This window comes from Cetorhinus maximus, chromosome 6 (assembly GCF_964194155.1).
Source record: "Cetorhinus maximus chromosome 6, sCetMax3.hap1.1, whole genome shotgun sequence".
In the NCBI taxonomy this organism is placed as follows: domain Eukaryota; kingdom Metazoa; phylum Chordata; class Chondrichthyes; order Lamniformes; family Cetorhinidae; genus Cetorhinus; species Cetorhinus maximus.
In genome coordinates this window covers 118,567,028-118,589,755 of record NC_135884.1, presented here as the reverse complement: position 1 = coordinate 118,589,755, position 22,728 = coordinate 118,567,028, and the positions used below count along the sequence as shown (strand labels likewise).

The following is a 22,728-nucleotide window of genomic DNA, read 5'->3' as shown; positions in this document are numbered from 1 at the left end:
CCCCGCCCCTCCCTCTAAGCCCCGCCTTTCCCCCCCACGCGATGTGGGTGGAATCGATGACGGAAGTGAGAGTGCGTGTGGCCGAAAGTAAACAAGGCCCCGGGCCTGGATGATGGTCAGGCCTCAGCTTTCATCGCAGGGGCCGGAGCAGCCCATCTGTTCAACTCACGCTTAGGACTCGATCGCTATGAGGTTGCAGCAGCTGTGGAGCAGGCTTCGCTGTGTTGTGCTGGGGATGGTGCATCTGCGGGCGCTGCCAGGTGAGGCCGGTCCCGATCCTGATCAGGCACCGACCGGCGCTCTTCAATCACGTTCTCACTCTCTGCCTTCTCTCATTCAGGGGCTCCTCTCCACGGTTTATCGGTGTCTCAGATAACGAAGAAGGCCTGTGAGGAAGCGGATGTGTACATCAGTGCCGGGGTTGTATGTATCTCGACATTTTAACTATGCGCCACATTCATCGAACTGGCTTCAGTTCTCCGGAGCTTGAACACAGGAGTTCGGAGCAGGAGTCGGCCATTCGGCCCTTCGAGCCTGCTCCGCCATTTAATAGGATCATGACTGATCTGATTGTGGCCTCAGCTCCATTTTGTTGACTCTCCTGTCCTCTTTTATATCTTTTGAACCCTTGTTGGTCAAGAATCTATCTACCTCTGCCTTAAAAACATTCATTGAACCTGCCTTTCTTCCCTCTTCTCCGGGGAACAGAGTTCCGCAGACTCACGACCCTCTGAGAGAAAAATTTATTTTCATCTCCATCTTAAATGGGAGACCCCTTTTAAACTGTGCCTGCTAGTTCTAGATTGCCCCACAAAGGGAAACATCCTTTCAGCATCCACTCAGTCAAGTCCCCTCAGTATCTTAAATTTTTCAGTATGATCACCTCTCGTTCTTGTAAACTCCAGTGGAGGCCTAACCTGGCCAACCTTTCCTCATGAGATTATGCCCTCATCTCAGGAATCAGTCAAGTTTGTTATCCAGTTTACTTTTTCCCTGCATTATATCCACACGTGAAACCACACTGAAGGTGAAAAGAATCCTTTCCATAATAATATTAAATTGTTAAACAATAAACTGTTAAGTTGTTAATAAAACTACTTTGTCATGTTGAAAACGTTTAACATTTTTTGCTTCCCTTCCATGTCCTCCTTGACTATTGGTCATTCCTTAATAGACTGTATGGTTAGAATTAAGGAATAAGAGACGACTTAAAACTATAATGCAGTTGCCTACAGGCTTCCTGGTAGCAACAGTAAAGTGGCAGAATGTATTAATTCAGACATTGGGAATCTTGTAGTGAAAGCAAAGTTTTTTTTGAGACTTTGATTTTTGTGTATATTAGAACAAACAGAGTAGCTCATGTTGAAAGATAAAAAAGCTAGAGCTATAAAAATGGAAAATAAAAATAAACTTATGAGGGATAGCTTATTGACCCAGAATTTACAGTTGTAATAACAGCAAAACTGTTAGCTTTTGCACATACACAGTTAAATATGGAAATCCAGGAGTTGCTATTAGTGATTCCTGACTCCTCCACTGTTGAAGTTCTCACTGATCAATTAGGACTGAATTGGCTTGAATTAGTTATACTACTACTCTTGCTGTAAAAACCCTTTAAACAGTTACACAATGCTAACTGAGGTGTAACTGGGTTTTTAACAGAGTACTCAGTCATAATTAATGCTCAACAACCTCTTTGGCCCTGATAAAATTCTGCAAATACAAAATTAGTTTATCTGTAGATTTTGAAATACATTTTCAAAAAATTGTTTATATTTCTACTGGATGGCTTGGAGAGGAACTTTCAGGTGGTGGTGTTCCCATGCACTTGCTGCCCTTGTCCTTATAGGTGGTAGAGGTCAAGGCCTGGAAGGTGCTATCAAAGGATAACATTGTAAAAAGTGAATGATAAAACCTGCTTGTTACTTCTTGGGTTGCTGTCTGTGAGAATTCTTCAATGTGATTGGCTATTTATCATGCTTGGTGACATCAGTGTTGCTGGACCATCCCCAGTAGCTGACACCAGAATCAAATTAATGTCAGGAAAGGTGAAATTGATGCCCTAGAGCTTGCTAGATCTTTGTGGGCAGCTTTCTACAAGGACAGTAGCGAGTGCCATCACTTTGCCATTGACTGAAAATTCTGGGCCAAAATTTTTTTCCATTACATTAGAAGAAAAAGACTAGTCGCAGGTCATATAGCTCTTTAAAAACTTGGTAATATTGCAAATGAAAATGAGGAAATGGCAGACCTATTGATCAGTTACTCAGTTTTCACAGGTATGGCTGAGGATAATATGTGAATATATTCTGGGGAAACTAATAATTTAAGGATTGAAAATCACTAAAGTTAAAACAAGCAAGAAACACTATTAGATAACATAAATAAAGACTGACAAATTCTCAGGACCTAATGGTTTCCACTCCAAGGTTTTAAAGGCAGTAGCTGAATTAATTGCAGATATTTTGGTCATAATCTTCCAAAGTGCGCTCTCATAGTTTTACAAGTTACAGCTCAGAAACAGGCCACACACCACAAACCCAACAGGTTCATGCCAGTGTTTGTGGTGCATATGAGTCTCGTCCCTCACATCTTTATCTAACCTATCAATATATCCATTTATTCCTTTCTCCCTCATGTGTTTATCCACTTTAAATGGATTATGCTATTCTCAACTATTCCTTGTAGGAGCAATTTTCTGAGTAATTTTCTCCACAATTCCCCCTTGGCCTCTAGTTTTGGTTTGCTTCGCAATTGTATATATTTTCCCTTTGTCTACCTTATCAAGAAATTTCAGAATCTTCCAAGGCCTCTATCAGGTCACCCATTAATCTTGGAGATTCAGGAATTGTTCATTTAGATTGTAAAATTGCAAATGTAAGTCCAGTATTTTTGTGAGACACAGAACTCAGGAAATTATAGACTTGTTAGTCTAACATCTGTTGGTGAAACATTATTGTAATTTATTAAGGACAAAGCTATTGAGCACTTAAGGAGACATTTGAACTGATTAGAGAGAGTTGACATGGATTTGTAAAAGGTAGATCATGTTTAAATAACCTAACTGAATTTTTTGAGGAAGCACCCAAATGTAGTAGATCCCAAAATATCCATGGATATAGTCTATATGGGCTTTCACAATGTATTTGGTAAGAGTCTGTTAGCTAAAATTAAAGCTCATGAAATTGAAGGGAAATTATTGACCTAATAGGAAATTGGTTAAGTGGTACAAAACAAAGGGTAGGAATAATGTGTTTGCATTCAAATTGGAAGTGACCAGTGGTTTATGCTGGGGCCTCAATAATTTAGATAACACAATAGAGATCAACATATCCAAATGTGCCAGGGACACAAAGATACATGGCATAGTAAGTAATGTAGCATAACGTTACAAAGAGATGTTAATAGAGTAAATGAGTATGAAGAACTGTAGTAGATGGATTTTAACATTTAAGTGTGAGGTCATGCATTTTCGACCTAAAAAAAGGATAAATTTAAATAGTTTTAAATGGTGAGAAACTAGCAACAGTGAAGATCCAAAGAATTTTGGAGTGTCCATGTACATCGATCACAAATGTAGAGCCCAGTACAAAAGAATAATCAAAAATGCTAATGGTCTCTGTAGCCTTTACTTCTGTAATATTGAAAGATGGGAAATTGTGCTACAGCTGTACAAAGTTCTGGTTAGATCACATCTGAAGTACTCTGTGCAGTTCAGGACACTGCACCTTAGAAAGTATATATTGGCCTTGGAAGGAGTGCATTGCAGTTTCACAAATTTTACCAGGGCTTCAAGGGTTAAATTGAGTGGAGAGTACATACATTAGATTTGTACTCCCTGGATTATAGATGGTTAAGGGGAAATGTAATTGTGTTTTTTTTTTAGGATTTTGAAAGGAATTGATAAGATAGAAACTTCTTCCACTACTGAGTCTAGAACAACAGCCTTGAAATGAGAACCAACTCATTCAGGAGAGAAATTAGGAAACATGTCTTAATGCAAAAGGTGGTAGAAATGCAACATTCTCCCACAAAAAGTAGTTGATGCTAGCTCAATTAATACTTTAAAATCGGAGGTTGATTTTTTTTTTAGCCAAGGGTATTAAGGGATATTGAACCGAGGTGAGTAGATGGAGTTAAGATACAGATTAGTTGGGATCTCATTAAACAGCAAAACAGGCTACAGGTGCTGATTGGCCAATTCCTGTTCCTATATTTTTCAGGTTCATGTTATAAATCGGTATATCTCTATTGCAAGTTTAACATAGGTGCAAACCACTTCACACTGGCCTCAATTTGCACCTTAAATGGCCTAACTGCTGTGTCAATTGTGTAAAATATCAAACCTGCTTTGCAAAATGCCTCCTAGGCAGGCAAATTTCAAACTGTAGACACTCCTCCTGAAAGCTGCTTGCTCTACTTTTGTTGTGCTGAGTGGTGCATGTATTTCCAGTTGAGATTGGGGGCAAACTCAACAACAAATTTCATTTATTTTAGCACCTTTAACCTAGAGAAACATCAAGGTGCTTCACAGAGATATAATCACACTAAAGTGAACTTCAAGTCAAAGAAGGAGATATTAGGTGGGGTGACTAAAAAGCAGGACATAGAAGTGGATTTTAAGGCATTGTGGGACATACCTGACCTTTGTATAGATACGAATATTTGACTTCTGAAAATTGAAATTGGCTTGGAGTACTAAAATCTGCTATTCAACAATCTGATGATGGAGCTGAAGGCTGAAACGGAATAGACAATCTCTTAAATGCATATTAATAATTTTTGAGTCCAAATCTTTATGTTGTAATTTGAATGACCAAAGTAACTTTTTAGACCAGACAATAAGGCAAAGATATTGTACAACTGAGCAAATAAAATGATAAAAGTGAATAGAGATAAAGAATTAGAAACTATTTGAGTAATAGCTGAAATGAAATTTTTCAGTAGCATCCCCACTGGTTTAAGTCAAACGGGCTCAAATTAATTAATTTCATTTTAAAAATTGATCATTTCATTTTTAAAAGTACTTCTGACTTTGAAAGATCTTTCACTGAATGACTACAAATTATGACACTGGTTGATATGAAGTAAAGATCATTACATTAAGATGAAGTATATTTATTCACCTAATCCTTCTGGATTTTGATTCTCCAAAGGATGGACTGATTGTGGAAAATATGCATGATATTCCTTACAGCATGACTGTTGGTCCAGAAGTGACTGCTACCATGGCGACTATTTGTGCTGCTGTGAGATATTCCTATCCCAGCATTCCTCTGGGTGTTCAAATCCTTTCTGCAGCCAATCAAGAAGCATTGGCTGTTGCACTTGCTGCAGGTCTGTACATCAGTAAAAAATAGTCGTGCATTCATAAACCAAGTATCAGAACAGAATGCTTACATTCAGAAGTTGATGCATAGCTATAAGAGGCAGTAATAATCAATAAAATCAAAATACTGCGGATGTTGGAGATCTGAAATAAAAACAAAAAATGCCAGAAAAACTCAGCAAATCTGACAACATCTGTGCAGAGAGAAACAGATTTAGCATGGAGTCCAATATGACTTCTACGGAGCAATAATAATCTTCAGTTTTACTTATTCTACCTTTGTAAAAATTAACTATGGTTCTTTGGCGATTACTTGTGAATCCTGAGATTCTGTTTGTGATATTCAATATTTCAAGCGGTTAGTAGTCAATTTCTTGCGGTATTGTACCCAGGTGGTCAAGATCAAATGTAATCTTCAAGTTGGAGGTTGGGGGGGATAAGTGTGGAGATAAGTAGCCTTATTTTTCTCAAGTTTAACATTTTCTGAAGATGTATTCATCCCTGGCTGGGATCCAAGCTGGTTACTGTGGTTTATCAGATTTGTGAAACAATCTAGATTGTAATTATTTTTTGGATATAAATGTCATGAAATCCTTCTCTTGATGAGATTCCGAAATAGCCCCAAAATGCCAAAAGCAAAATTACTTGATGATTGGGAAAACATACAACTAGTTCCAAAACCATGAAATGGAGCAAAAAGAGCAATCTGTTCCTAGCCAATAAATAAATGATTGCATCCCATTTTATTAGAAAAGCAGCTATAAACAAACACTTGCACAACCTGTATAAGCCAGATCTAACCTAAATATATCAGGAGAAAATGTAAAAAAAATTGCTTTCTGTATGAAAGGTAATGTTGCACCACATATTAAGACCAGATGTTGAGACCTATACTTTGAAGTTACTACTGGTGTAAAGTGTATCAATATCTTGTAAGCTCAGTTGCATTCTGTAATCCAGCCGTAAAGCTACTCCTCTGTTCTTGAGCAGCCACAGATTTCTCTGACATGTCAGTAATCTGGCATTAAAAGAACATAAGGTCAAAACGAAAATGCCAGTTAGCCCATCTACCTCCATGCATCATTGGTTGGGCAAAATATGTGATAACAGTAAGCAATAAAACAATATGGATGAAGATGATTGATGTATCCAGATGTCCTTTCCTAATATTTTATTTTTGGTTTAGAATATGTCTATACTCAAAATAAACTTTGTGACTGCAATACCATATTCTCTTTCCTAGATGCTGATTTTATTCGAGCTGAAGGTTTTGTGTTCTCGCAAATTTCAGATGAAGGTTTTCTAGATGCATGTGCTGGTGACCTTCTGAGATACCGCAAGCAAATAGGAGCTGAGCACATTCAAATCTTTACTGACATTAAAAAAAAGCACAGGTATTGCTGAAAGCACTAATTGTTAAAGCCCATGTTTAACTTATTGGTCGATATCAAACACACAGCAAGCTATAAGGCATGTGGGATACTTTCCTCTTTGAGCCAAGGCATAGAATATAAGAGCAGGGAGGTTATGCTAGAACTGTATAAAACACTAGTTAGGCCATACCTGGAGTACTGTAATTGATAGAAAGAGTAGACGGGAGTTGAGGAGAAATCTTTTCACCCAAAGCCTGGAACTCACTGCTGAAAGGGTAGAAGAGGCAGAAACTCTCATCACATTTTAAAAAAAAAAATACTTGGATATGCACTTGATTTGCCAGACCAAGATTTGAAATTAGGATTAGGCCAGATAGCTTTTTTTTGGCTGGCACAATCCTGGTGGACCAAATAGCTGCCTTCTGTGCTGTATATTTTCTATTCGGCGGGTAAAATGGGTTAAACCTCCTAATATTTGTAATATTTTCTTTTTATCCCAAATATTTGTGACAGTACATTCTCAAAATCAAATTTTGATTTGTTCTTATTATTTGAGTTACTAGCAATAAAAGAGGGGGTATTAGAAAGGCTGCGCAACTTAAAGTTGGTAAGTCACCAGGACCAAATGAGATGTACCTGAGGATGCTGAGGGAATTAAAGAAGGAAATTGCACAGATACTGGTCATAATCTTCCAATCCTACTTAGATATGGACCGTGCCACAGGACTGGAGAATTGAAAATGTTGCACCCTTGCTCAAAAAAGGAAAGGCTAAACCCAACAACTATAGGCCAGTCAGTTTAACCTAGATGGAGGGAAAGCTTTTAGAGACAATAATCCGGGAGAAAATTAACAGTCACTTAGACACGTGTGAATTAATTATGGAAAGCCAGCACAGATTTGTTAAAGGCAAATCATGTTTAGTTTAATTTGATTGTAATAGAGAGGGTTGATGAGGGTATGCAGTTGATGTGGTGTACATGGACTTCCAAAAGGCATTTCATGAAGTGCTATATAACAGAGTTGTCAGCAGAGTTGAAGCCCGTGGAATAAAAGGGACAATAGCAGCATGGATACAAAGCTGGCTGAGTGACAGAAAACAGAATAGTGGTGAGCAGTTAGTTTTCAGACTGGAGGAATATGTACACTGGGGTTCCCCAGGGATCAGTACTGGGACCGCGGTTTTTCTTTAGATTTGGATGTACGGGCACAAATTCAAAATTCGCAAATGGCACAAAATTTGGAAGTATTGTGAACTGTGAGGAGAATAATGATAGACCTCAAGAGGACATAAACAGGTTGATGGAATGGGCAGACAAAATTTAATGCAGTTAAGTGTAACGTAGTTATATGTTGGTGGGAAGAACAAGGAGAGGCAATATAAAGTAAAGAACACAATTCTAAAGGGATCCAGGAACATAGGGACCCCTACGTATAAAAATGATTGAATTTGTCTGGGGTGGTTGAGAAAGTGATTAAAAAGACATATGGAATCCCGGGCTTCATAAACAGAGGCATACGGTTCAAAAACAAGGAAATTATGATGAACCTATGTAAAACTGATTCAGCTTTAAGTGGAGTATAGTGCCAATTTTGGACATAGCACTGCATGAAGGATGTGAAGGGATGACGAACTTTAGTTACGTGGGAAGTTTGGAGAAGCTGGGTTCTCCTGTTGAGAGGAGATTTGATAGAAATGTTCAAAATCATGAGTAGTGTAGAGAGAGTAGATGGAGAGAAACTCTTCCTGTTGGTGGAATGGTCAAGAACCAGAGGGCACCAATTTTAAGGTGATTGATGATAAAACCAATCACTTCATGAGGAAAATCTCTTTTACGCAATGAGTGGTTAGGATCTGGAATTCACTGCCTGAAAGTGTGGTGGAGGCAGATTAAATCATGGCTTTCAAAAGGGAATTGGATAAGCACCTGAAAGAAAAATATTTGCAGGACTACAAGGAAAGGGTGATGGTATGGGACCAGCTGAGTTACCCTTGCAGGTAGCTGGCATGGATACAACCATTCAAATGGCTAAAGCCATTCTATGATTCCAATTTTATATATTCACATTTTAGTGCTGTAGTTTGAGTTATATGTTAAGGGTAATAAATTTGTGCGGAAGGTGAGAGAACACATCAAAAACGGTATTAGAGTAGGGTGTTCCGATCTGATCTATAATACATAAAAGACCTTGCATCTTCATACACTGTTCATCAACCTTATGATTATAAATTCCACATTTATAATGTGCCATTGTAAACTTAGCAGCTGGAATTACACTGTCCCACCAGTGCAGGTGCCTTGATGTCTCAGTTTTGTGTGTCCTAGCTCCTCAACGTAAGAGAAGCTCCTAATTTCCAATAGCTCTAATCCTCAAACTGCTGTATGTTTTGGAATTTGGATATAAGTAATAATGTAAATTCAAAAATATTGTATAAAAGTAAGACTAGAATATTTGTCCCAGGAGGAAACATTTTTTCACCCAGAGGGTGGTTGGTGTCTGGAACAAATTTCCTGAAAGGGTGGTGGAGGCAGGTTCGATCAAGGTATTCAAAAGGGAATTTGATTGCTACCTGAAAGGAGAATGTGCAAGGTTACGGGGATAAGGCAGGGAAGTGGGACTAGGCGGAATGCTCGTTCAGAGAGCCAGGGCAGACTTGATGGGTCGAATGGCCTCCTGCCAAGTTGGTTGATATAGCGTCTGTAATGGACTGACCTGTAGCCAGTCTTGAGCCTATTCGATCAGGCAACTCAGTAATGGACTTACTTCCTTCCTTAAGGTACTCACTGCCTCCTAGTTCAATATCCATTTCTCCCAAAATTCTTTGAATCCTTTCATTTCAACTCCTGCCTTTCTCATTGCAACAAAATGGCCCAGTAAAGGTACTGTGATTAAATAAACAATAAATTATTTTAACATTTCAGGTTATATAATTCAGATGTTCGTATATATTCCAGAATGTGCTAAGAACATAAAAGTATCAGTTCAACGCCTGGTACATCAGCAGTATGACTTCAACAATTTTTTAAAAATCTATGTGAATGCAATACTTAACTGAGCACTATTTCAGGATGTGCTAGACTGTTGGATTCATCGGAGTGTGTGCAATGTGAACAAGTTTGACTGATTTAGGCAGCAGAGTTGCTGAGCCATACAGACTAGAAAAAATCCAGGTTCAATCCTGCCTGTGTGGGTTAGTTGACCTCAGCAGAATTGGAAGTAGAAGCATGGCAATTGGCATCAATACCCTGGAGGTGGTGGGGGGAAATTGGCCACTAACACTTGTTGGCAGTGCCTGTGTTTGCATGTTGGTTGAGAATGCAATTGGGCTCAGCTATAATGGATCGATGGTTGAATTAGCCATCAGATGCTTTTAATCTAGATTTGCATATGAAAAACAGCCACAAGGGCAAGTTATCACAGGGAGCTCAGTATCTCTGAAATCATATCTCAAGAAGTAACCAATGCTTTTTTAAGGTGGTGAGGGGATAAAATTGGCAAAAAATTAAATACACTGAATTGTATTACTCAACAGTGAAAAAAGCATGTGGCACTATAGTTGTGTATTAACCAAATTGAACAAATGACAGCGCATTGTTAGGAACAGACAATTGTCAACCTTCGAGATTGTGGTCAGTTTGCAACTTGGTCTGTCTGTCTTCACTGATAAGAGTATCATATGATTCAATGCTTTGAAATTTGTGATCTAAAATATGCTGATCTGAAATCTATCATCCTTCCTATTATACTGCAAGATTTCAGTAAGTGTGATTGTCAGGTTGTGAAGTTAGATATTTACATGGTTAGAGCTAGTCTGAATGATGTCATTAACTTCCAGCAAACATGCAGTTTCTTTGAGATTAATTAACATTGAATAAAGAGTAACAATGAAAGTTGTCTTTATACCTGATACAGTCACATGAGTTTGCAGTCATGCCCTTACATAGGACAAACAGAGATTGAAAACTGATTTAACATCAGCACTCAAATGTTAGATACTGTTGTAAGGCATTCACCCCTTCCACAAACATTCAATCCCTCCACCACAGACAAACAGTAGCAGCAGTGTGTACCATCTACAAGATGCACTGCAGAAACTCACGAGAGCTCCTTAGGCAGCACCTTCCAAATCCACAACCATTACCATCTAGAAGGACAAGGGCAGCAGATACATAGGAACACCTCCACCTGGAAGTTCCCCTCCAAGCCACTCACCATCCTGACCTGGAAATATATCGCCATTTCTTCACTGTCCCTGGATCAAAATCCTGGAACTCCCTCCCTAACAGCACAGTGGTGTACCTACACCACATGGACTGCAGCGGTTAAAGAAGGCAGATCACCACCGCCTTCTCAAGGGCAATTAGGGATGGGCAATAAATGTTGACCCAGCCAGTAAAGCCTACATCCCGTGAATGAATACAAAAAATAATTGTACATATTCCAATCCTATCTTTATATATGTAACCCAGGTTTCATTTAATGAATTTCAGTCCTGAAGTTGGTTGATATAGTGACTGTAATGGACTGAACTGTAGCCAGTCTTGAGTCTGTTAGATCAGGCAATTCAGTAATGGACTTCCTTAAGGTACACACTGCCTCCTAGTTCAATATCCATTTTTCCCAAAATTCTTTGAATTCCTTCATTTCACTCCTGCCTTTCTCATTGCAAGAAAATGGCCCAGACAAAAATTGCAAATGAATTGCTGGATGAGTCTATCAATTTTCCCTCTTGGTTCTCATTTACTTTCCACAACATTTGAGTGACCACAATATCCTTCACCTTCACTGTTCTCATATGTCATACAGCTTCATGGGATTGTTCTTACATGGTCCCATTCTTACCTATAAGAACACAGCAAGTTTATTTCCAGCCATGGCTCTTGATCCCACCCTCACACAATCCCACCTGCACGAATCCCTAAGAAGTTATTGACCGTGTCAATCTGGTGCCTCTCAAATGACATCATCTGCGAGCATGGTGTCAGCTTTCACTTGTACACTGGTACCCAGCTCTACCTCTCTACCAGCTCCCCAGACTCCTTGGTCACCTCCGAATTGTCAGATTACTTATCCAACATCCAAATCCTGGCTGAATCAGAACTTCCCTCAACGTCAAAACTCTGGATCCCCACCAAAAACTCCACTTTATTGCCACCAATTCCATCCCCCACTTTCAGGCTGCTCATACAAATTGAACTAGGTTATTCAGTCTTCGTGTTCTGTTTGACCCTGAGCTTCAAACCCAACAATTTACCTGACATCAAGACCATTTACTTCCACCTTTACAACATTTACTACCTTTTTATATGTAATTCTTGATGTGATGTTGCTGCCATTGCTAGTTACTTTGAGAAGGTGATGGCTCTTAAATCTCTATAGTCCATGTAAGGAACGTACTTTCACAATGCTGTTAAGTAAGGAGTTCCAGAATTTTGGCCTAGTGCCAATGAAGAAATGATAATAAATAACCAACTCAGGATGATGTGTAACTTGGAACGGAGAGTGGAGGTTTCAGGTTTGAGAGGTGATGTGAAAGAAGCCTTGCCCACTTGCTGAGTTTCTGAATGACCCCTAGGCTGCTGAGGTAGGGGATTCAATAATAGCAATGCCTTTGAATGATTAGTCTCTTGTCGGAGATGGCTAATGCCTGACACGTGTGTGGTGCAAATATTACATCCACTTTTATGCCTGGATATTGTCTAGGTTATGAAGGATTGCCAATAGAGCTGAAGACTGGAATCATCAACCAACAGCCCCACTTCTCACCTTATGATGGAAGGAAGATCATTTATGAAGCAGCTGAAGATTGTTGGGCTTAGGAAGATGCCCTGAGGGACTCCTGCAACAATACCCTGGGGCTGTGGTGATTTTCTTCTGACAACCACAACCACCTTCCTTAGTGTTAGGTATGACTCCAGCCCACGTGACAGTCTTTCCCCTCCTCCCTCCCACCTGTCACTTTGCAGCTAAAACTCAATGCCTTTGTGACATATCCCACCCTCCACAAACTTCAGCTGATCTAAGGTTGGATTATATCCGAATGCACACTATCTCACTTATTCATCACATTCAACCTTGCTGACCTACACTGGCCATCAGTTCCCCAATTCCTCCAATTTAAAATTCTCATGCTCATGTTTGAATCACTTTGTGGTTTCATCCCCCTCCATCTGTAACCTCCTCTAGCTCTACAACACCCCCAGTACACTAAGTACTTTTGACTAGCCTCTCTCCCTTCACCCCACCATTAGCAGCTCTACCTTCCATCGTCATGTCATCGTCGTCATCTAACTGTCATACTAAATGACATAGGTGACCATGGTCTTCCAAACTGAAGAAATCATTGTCCATATGCAGCAAGACCTGGTCAACATTCAGGCTTGAGCAACTGGCAAGCACGACACCATCCAGGACAAAGTAGCCTGCTTGATTGGCACCCGATCCACCAGCACTGGCACACAGTGACAGCAGTGTATATCATCTACAAGATGCATGGCAGTAATTCACCAAAACTCCTTTGACAGCACCCTCCAAACCCACAACAGCTAACACCTAGAAGGACAAGGACAGCAGATACATGGGAACAGCGATACTCACAAGTTCACCTCTAAGCCACACACAAGCCTGACTTGGAATTATATTGCCGTCCCTTCACTGTCGCTGTGTCAGTATCCAAGAACTACTTCCCTAACAGCACTGTGGCTGAAACTACACCACATGGACTGCAGTGATTCAAGAAGGCAGCTCACCACCACCTTATCCAGGGCAATTCGGGATGGGCAGTAAACATTGGCCTAGCCAGAAGCCCACATTCTGTGAAAGAGTAAATAAGAAAAACTGTATGATCACAGCAACAATGGATGACCTCATTAGTAGCATGATGGCGGTCTAGGTCCACCTGCAGTTCATGAATATCTACTGATCAAGGTGGTGACAACTGCATTCATGCTGTTGTCTTGATAAGAATTGTTTGTACTGACCATTTTTGACTAGGGAAAAGGAAAGCATAAGCTGGTTTCCTGTTGCCCCTCTGGCTGGCACCAGCCGACCGTTGTCCTCAGAGGCCGTGCCTTCACTGCTGTAAAATCCGCCGGATCCAACTTTAGTCATCACTTGTAGCCCTGAGTATGGGACCTTCCAGGTACAACCAGCCAGACCAGCTGGACCTGGGCTCTCAGAAAGATAGGGTTGACCACACCCTGGGGGTCTTCAGATACCCCATTCATCATCTAGCCCTCCTTAAAACTCTGCCTCACACCTCGTCAAGACCCTCCTTAAAACCCATCTCTTTGACCAAAAAATTGTTCAGTCCTCTTAATACCCCCTTAGAACTGAATGAAGATACAGTAATATGGAGCAGCAAGGTCATAAATGGATTTAAACTTAAGGATGAGAATTTGGGAATCATTGCTGACCTACTTTGGAAGATTGGGAGCCAAAGATGGTGTGATGGTAAGTGGGATTTTGTGTGAGATGGGATACAGGCAGAAGAAATTTAGATAAGTTGAAGTTGGTGAAATAAAAACAGAAAATACTGGAAAAACTCAGCAGGTCTGGCAGCATCTGTAGAGAGAGAAACAGTTAATGTTTCAAGTCCAATTTGACTTCTTCGGAACTAGAGAGAGGTAGAAACATGATGGATTTTACGCTGTTGTAAAAGTTGTGGAGGGTTGCAGGTGGAGCAAAATAAGGTCAGGGATTGGTTAGAGGGCAGGAGAAATAAAATGACAAAGATGTTGCAGAACACAAGAGGAAGGGAGTGATAATGATAGTATAAAGAAGAAGACTTCGGTCGAGAGAAGGTGTTAATAGCAGAAGAAGGGTCAGCGCTGTCTGAAAACAAAACATGAGAACAAGATACAGGCTGGCACTAGAGGGGAAGAAGGAATTCAAAATGGAGGAAAGTTCATGGTCCGAATTGGTTGAGCTCGATGTTGAGCCCAGAAGGCTGTAAAGTGCCTAACTGGAAGATGAGGTGCTGTTTCTCCAGCTTGCTTTGAGGTTCACTGGAACATTGTAGCAGGGCGAGAACAGAAATGAGAGTAAGATGGTGAATTGAAATGGCAAGCGACAGGGAGGTCGTGGTCATGCTTGCAGACTGAGTGAAAACATTCCACAAAGTGGTCACCCAGTCTGCGTTTAGTCTCCCAATGTAGAGGAGCCCGCATTACGTGCAGCAAATGCAATAGACTAAATTGAAAGAAGCGCAAGTAAATCGCTGCTTCACCTGGAAGGATTGTTTGGGGCTTGGACAGTGGGAAGGGAGGAGGTAAAGGAGCAGGTGTTACATCTTCTGCAATTGCATGGGAAGGTGCCGTGGGAAGGGGATGAGGTGTTGGAGGTGATAGAAGAGTGGACCAGGCTGTCATCGAGGGTTCCTTCAGAATGCTGACGGGAGGTGAGGGAAAGATGTGTTTGGTGGTGGCATCATGTTGGAGTTGACAGAAATTTATGAAAGATAGGCTGAGGCAAGGACAGTGGCAGGCAATGTTAGAGGTCAAAACAGGAAATCTTTTTTAATAGAATGTAGGGTTGGAAATACATCTTGGAGTTGAGTAGGACCAATATGATTGATAAATGGCACTTAAAATAGCACCTTTTCTGTTCTCGGCCAAGGACTTTTAAGGTGTAATCATTATTAATGTGAACTGCTGCCACAGTAGCTAATGTGCAAATCGCAGATAAATTGAATGACCACTTTTTAAAAAAAATTCTGTTGGTTGAGCACTATAAATTGGCCAGGGTACCAGGGAACATGCTCTGCTTTTCTGTGAGTAGTACCATGAAACCTTAATCACTCATCTGAACAGGCAGATTGCATAGTGGTTTAAAGTCCCATCTGAAAGATGACGCCTCTGACAATGCAGCAGTCGTGGTGTCATCTTTCAGATGGGGCTTTATACCACTGTACCATCCACCTGTTCACATGAATTATTAAGGTTCCATTGTACTATCCATAGAAAACCAGGGGATGTTCCCTGGTGCCGTGGCCAATTTATAGTGTTCATCCAACACAGTCAAAAAAAAAAGTGGCCATTCAATTTATTTGCAGTTGCAAATTAGCTACTGTGACTGTCCACATGCTGAGAACTGCCCATTTGAGCATGGCTTGAGTTCATAACCTTCTAATTTGAACTGCTATTGAACCAAGCTGTTACATAAATACTATATAATGAGATTGGGGAAGGAAAATAAACAGTGAGCAATAAACTAAATAGATGTATGATGTCAAATGTGACACTTTGGTAGCATTCTCATCTGAGCCAAATGGTTATGGTTTCAATCTTTGCTTCTATTACGATCCTAGCTGATGTTAATACTGAACGTCAAAGTGAAACCTGGCTTGATAGATCCTAACTTTTATTTCTTTTAGAAACAGTGGAGGAAAATTACTGAACAAATTCACAGGAGTTTACTGATGAACTTTTAGCATAAGGAATAAAACATTTATTAAACAAGGAAAAATTGAACTATATTACACTAGACAAAAAGGTTGGAAAAGTCTCAATACAAACACCAGAAATGATCCTTTATCTCAGTAATACCCTTACAGATACAAAAACCCAGTGAAGATTTACCACAATCTTAACACCAAGGCTGGCCCAGTTGCAAACGGTTTTCTTCCAGTGGAGTTCTGAGCATTCACTAGATGCTTTTTCCCCAGTTGGTATCTCACCTGAGACCCAAAAACATGCACTAAACTCACAATTACTTCAACTGCAGAGCTAACACAGGAGTTCCCTAAACTCAGTCTCAGCAGCCTTGCAGTATTTCTTATCAGAGAGCTTAGACATCCTGTCTTTCCTCTCTGACATACACGCACTGAACTTCTTTTCTGTCTTTCTCTTCACTGGATCCTTGTCACCTGGCAACAGCAATTTTTTCTACTTTAGTGATTTTGGGGGGAAAGAAACAAACTACTAACCCCTTTGTAACCCATCTCTTCACTTCAATGGTTGTAAAACCTCGTTAAAAATGCACATATACAAACAAATGCAGAAAACCTGACGTTTTTTGCTCGGAGATCTTCCAGACTTCCCAGCACCAGCTCACAAAAAAAATCTAAATAAAACTAAAACCATGTTCCACCTTTCTTAACACACAAATATAAATTAAACTTAAAATTATACAATGTTTGTAACACTTCAGAGACTTGAGCAAATATTCTAGGCTGACACTTCAGTGTGGTAGTGAAGCAGTGTTGTACTGTCAGAAGTGCTGCCTTTCACATGAGACATTAAACCAAGGTTCAGATGGAAATAAAAGATCCCATTAGCTCTGTCAGAAGAAAAACAGGAGAGTTCTTACAGTATCCTAAATAATGTTTATCTGGTCACCTACCTCATTGCAGTTTATAGGACCTTGATGAGAGCGATTTGGCTGCCACATTTCCCTACATTACAACAGAGGCTACACTTCAAAAACTATTTCATTGGCTTTGAAGTGTTTTGGAACATCCTAAGGAATAGAAATGCACTATATAAATGGAAGTCTTGCATTAGGCACAGCACGGGAGACATAGGATAGAGCACAACTTCTGGAAGATGATGATGAGACTGCAGAAGGCATCAGTACAACTGCACCTTAAGTACTTTATACTGCAAAAGGACGTGTAGGTGTTGGAACCAGTATTAAAAAGAGAAAATATCTAGCAGGGGCTTAACTGAGGTGTGGTTGAAAAGCCTTGGATTTCTTTAGCTTAGGGCAGATATTATTTACATACTTATTCCTTTATGAACTGTAAATTGGAGGCAAATAATATGAGAATGGCACAAACTACAATCAGGGTACATGGACATAATCCTAGTAAAGGGAAGATATATAAACACTTTATATTTTACTACTTTATTCGGAGTTGTGAATGTGTTAGAATGGATTGATAGAGACGACAGTGGAGACAGTGTGTGTGAAAAAGATGAAGGAAGAATTGGATTCAAATATGTCAGTTTTTGGTATCACCCAGATGGGATACATAGTCTTGCACAGTACTTTGCTTTCCTACCTTCCAGGCTTCATTTTATTTTCCTTCCATTGAGCTTTTGATGTTATTGTTAAAATTGATCTGTTCTCTCTTAAGTAATACATTGTAATAGTTTACTGTGCTTTTGTGCAATGCCTTAACAGGTCTTGGTTTCTTTTCAGCTCACATGCTATAACATCAGATGTCAGTGTAGCAGAGACAGCAAAGGCTGCTGAGTTCTTCCTGTCTGATGGAGTCATACTGACTGGAATTGCCACTGGGGTGCAGGCAAATCCTGAGGAGCTGAAGGGTATGGAACTATTTGTAGATTTCTATTGACTCATATTTGCATTACAAGACAACTGTAGCAACTAAAAATTATCTTTCTCCTCCACCTTTAAAAGCCTTTTCAAACATACAAGCAATAATGGACAGGAAAAGAGCCTCTGGCTCATTCAACCTGTCCCACAAAATTGCAACATCTCCATATTATACACACACCTCACCCAGCCTAAAATCGTGATTTCCTGAGAGAAGAAAAAACAGATAAAAACCCAGGCCAATTCAAGGGCAAATTACTCTCCAGCCATCACTTGGCTATCGAAACCAGGGGATTACTCTGTGCCTGATAATTTGATGCAGTTCCTACCTTTTGTAAGGGGTGATCTCTGCTCCAGCCAGAAACCAGTCCAGCTCTTGCTCAAGGGAAAGCAGCAAATTTGAGTTCTCTGCAAAAACCAGCTGCCTAATCTGGAGGTCTATAATTTTCTGGGAAAAGAGCCCCTTCCTGAAATCTAACCTAGTTTTGCCTTACACCACTTAAAATTGTGACTCCTGGACCTCCATAAGCTATTTACATGGCAAAAATAGTCAACTCGGATACAATCAGACGCAATAACATTCATCATGTTTTAAGCCTTGATTAGATCACTCCTCTGTGATCTATTCTTCTCAAGTGCAAAGTGCCAGCTCTTTAAGCCTACCTTGATAACCAAAAGGCTTTATATAATGACTCTTCCCTGCACCCTTTCCAAAGCCTTAATATAATCCACATATTTGGAGACCGAAACCGAACACAGAATTCTGAGGGCTGACTAAGATCTTGTACAAGGACAAAACAGTATGTTTTGTTTTATAGTCAATTATTATATATGCAGCTCAACAGCCTTTTCACTCTAGATATTGCTTCATAAACTTTTGACAAATTTGCAGATTTTAGTAAGATTTGTACATTTATTTAAGTGATCTATACACTTTATTTTGCTATCTGGTTTAATGCTTTTCTTTGAAGGGTGTACATATGTTCAACATTCACCCTGCCCACATGTACAACATTGCATTTTTCTGAGTTAAACTTCATTTGCCAGTCACAAGCCAAACTTCCCAAGATGTCAAGATTTGCCAGAAGCAGTCGAGCATCATTGTTGACAGTCCTTACATTTGCACAAATCTTAGAATCATCTGCATATTTGCAGTTCATGCTCTTAACACCCAATAAATAGATCAAGGGACCCAGACCCAGTGTGATCAGTCTCCAAAAAGATACAAATCCATCTAGAACTACTTTGTGCCCATAGCCTTCTATCCAATTCTCAAACCAGTTTAATATATTACCACTAGTACCAGCAGCTTCAATCTTTTGGAGAAGCCTCTTGTGCAAATGCTCCTGCTCATGATGGTGATGGTAGGAGTAACCACAGCACAATCCTTGTGGAGACAAGGTTCCATCTTGACACTGAGGATGCTCTCCAGCATATGTTACATGGGATAGATACAAAACAGATCAAGCAGTTCAAAACTACTCATCCATGAGGCACTGTGGGCCGTCAGCAAAAGCAGAATTGTATTCCACCACAATCTGTAACCTCATGGCCCAGTATGTCCCTCACACTGCCATTTATACCAAGCCAGGGGACCACCTGATTTAATAAGGCGTGTAGGAGAGCATACTTAAAATAAGATGCCAACCTGGTGAAGCTACAACAGAGGACTAGATGTACACTAAACAATGGAAGCAGTGTGTTATAGACAGCTGAACAATTCCGCAACCAACAGATCAAATAAAAGCCGTAATCCTGCAACACCAGTCGTGAGTGGTGGTGAACGATTGAACAACTAAGTTCACAAACCTACTGGAGGTTTTTGAGGACATATCTATTCTGCTAGTTAACGGAGAACTGGTGGATGTGGTGTATTTGGATTTTCAGAAAGATTTTGATAAAGTCCCACATGAGAGCTTAGTGTGTAAAATTAAAGCACATGGGATTGGGAGTAATATATTGGCATGGAGTGAGAATTGGTTAGCAGACAGGAAACAGTAGGAATAAATGGGTCTTTTTCAGACTGGCAGACAGTGACTAGTGGGGTACTGTAGGGATCAGTGATTGGACCCAGCTATTCACAATATATATCAAATGATTTGGATGAGGGAACCAAACGTAATATTTCCAAGTTTGCTGATGACACAAAACTTGGTGGGAATATGAATAGTGAGGAGGATGCTAAGAGGCTTCAAGGCAATTTAGACAAGTTAAGTGTGTGGGCAGATACATGGCAGATGTAGCTTAATACGGATAAGTTATCCACTTTGGTAGGAAAAACAGAATGGCAGTATTATTTAAATGGTGATAGATTGAGAAATGTTGATGTACAAAGGGACCTGGGTGTCCTCGTATACCAGTCACTGAAAGTAAGCATGCAGCTGCAGCAAACAGTTTGGTATTTTGGCCTTCATTGCGAGAGGACTTGAGTACAAGAGGAAGGATGTCTTGCTGTAGCTGTACAGGGCCTTGGTGAGACCATACCTAGAGTATTGTGTGCAGTTTTGGTCTCCTTATCTAAGAAAGGATATACTTGCCATAGAGGGAGTGTAGTGAAGGTTCACCAGACTGATTTCAGAATTGTCATATGAGGAGAGGTTGGGTCGACTCGGCCTGTATTCACTGGCATTTAGAAGAATGAGAGGGGATCTCATTCAACGTATAAAATTCTGACCATTTTCCAATCCTCTTTGCCTACAGGTATGGTGCCAGAGGACTGCTAATATTGTACCCTTGTTTAAAAAGAAAGAATATGAATCTCATGGCACTCTGCCCTCCTGCAAGTAGAGGAACTGCAGATACAGCAGGGGTCCCGTACACCACGACAAAATTTCATAGTCTTTCAAAAAAATGCCTGGTAATTAACTTTCTACCCCCTCTCGCCCTGCTGGCACGCAGGTTGCTGTTGCTGTTTATCTCCTGTAAAATTGTGAGGCGGCGGAACACATCAGGGATCTGACTCAACACTTTCTTTTGCCATTTTCAACAATGGAACCGAAAGTACTCACTTAATATTTCTGCCATACCCTGTGTTTCCTTTGCTCCCTGCCCTTGGTAACATGACCTGACCAATAGTTTTGACAGTTCTCTAACTCATCACATAGCTGAAAGAACTTTTACTAGTACTTTTGCAATTACCCACAATTACCTTTTCCATTATTCTTTTAGGTGATCTAATAATAGCAAGCTTTGTTTGCTTCCCTCTAACTTCCTCCTTAGTGTCCCAAACTCCTCCAGTAAAGTAATTCAGAATATTCTGTTTCAGTAAATGAAAATGCTATAACATAAATTGTTCTGAATTTCTGTGCAATAGATTTTTTTTTAAGTATCATGGATTCCATTGTGTTTTGCAACACTTAGAGACTTAACACTACAATATACAAGTTACAATGAATGGATTGTAAATACCAAGGGATGGAAGATTTTTTCCTATTTTAATTGGTTCCCTGGCTTTTCTTGCAGAGGCTAAAAGGGCTGTGAGAATTCCAGTCCTCATTGGTTCTGGTGTGACCGTTGAAAACATGGACAAGTACATGGGTGCAGACGCTATGATTATTGGTTCATATTTCAAGAAAGGAGGATACTGGGCCAATGAAGTTGATTTTGAACAGATTAAGAAATTTATGACTAAGATGAATCAACTCAGGAAATAAGAATTTAACAAGATACTTTGAAAATATATCTACTGCTATGCAATGAAACAAATCTGATGGTTTTACCTATACATCTAACTAATTTAAATTTAACACATTAAAAAATACTGATTGTGGCATCAATATTAATGAGTATTTTTAATGTTGTGTTCTAATGTTCTTTTTTTAAATGAATTTATTCCTAGATTGTAATTCGCAGCATATGGTGTATCTTGAATCATCAGTATAATTGTGATATACATAAACACAAGTAGCTGAAGTAAAAATAGAAAGTGTTGGATTACACTATGTCACTCAAAAATCTGCAATGAAAAAAATTCAATTTTGGTGCTTTAGGTGCATACCAGTCATCAGAATTGAAGTCTGAAAATCACTTTGGTTTCAAGACTATAGATAATTTGCCTTATATCTACACAAATATGATCTGAAGCTACAAATATAATTAGGAGTAACATATGCAATTAATAAGGCAAATTGAGCTGTAAACGCTCACCCTTTAAATGGAAAAAAATACCCGTTGTTGACTTTTGTGAAATTGTGGTTATTATGGAATGCCTGGTATTAGGGTATGATCTCATTATGCTTAATTTCCCTAGTAAAATGCAGCTTTGCCTTCAGTTGTTCCTTAAAACTGGTAATCTAAGTGATTAAGAACATGCCAACCAATATGAACCCATGTGGGTTGTTCCAGCAGGGGATAATTGGTGTGCAACACAGCTGGGACAAGATGGCCTAGATGTTGCTACTTAATATGCAATCATATTACCTAATCTCAGTTCTGGTATTCTACTTCAAACAGGCAACAAGCTAACAGCTTTCAAATGTTTTCTTCTTTAGATGTTCTTGTGCACATCATGCTGAGAAAGATCTATTACATAATTAGAGAAAACAGGGACTAGATGAATTTCATGCAAAGTAAACCACTTAATTGGCATAATTGATTTATGTTGTTACATCAGTCAGTTTAGTTCTAGCAAACCATTATTCCAGGGTGTGGCCTTTAAATGTTCTATAGTACTCTTCCTTACCTGTTCTTTCTTGGGGAGGAGAGTAATGCTGGGATAGCTGCATTAAGTCTTGAAGTACCTGAC

The 22,728-nt window shown here is 39.7% G+C and overlaps 2 protein-coding genes across 2 annotated transcripts in view; both read left to right on the top strand.

The window, feature by feature from the left end:
• The window catches only part of LOC144682072 (protein C19orf12 homolog), a 140,392-nt gene that overhangs the window by 29,847 nt on the left and 87,817 nt on the right, over window positions 1–22,728 (top strand). The window lies entirely within an intron of this gene.
• On the top strand, window positions 44–21,762 carry LOC144682070 (uncharacterized protein F13E9.13, mitochondrial). The gene is made up of 6 exons (XM_078544367.1): window positions 44–260; window positions 341–423; window positions 5,157–5,337; window positions 6,573–6,723; window positions 17,847–17,974; window positions 21,447–21,762. The coding sequence occupies exons 1-6, from the start codon at window positions 188–190 to the stop codon at window positions 21,635–21,637; spliced, it is 807 nt and encodes a 268-aa protein (XP_078400493.1). The 5' UTR covers window positions 44–187; the 3' UTR covers window positions 21,638–21,762.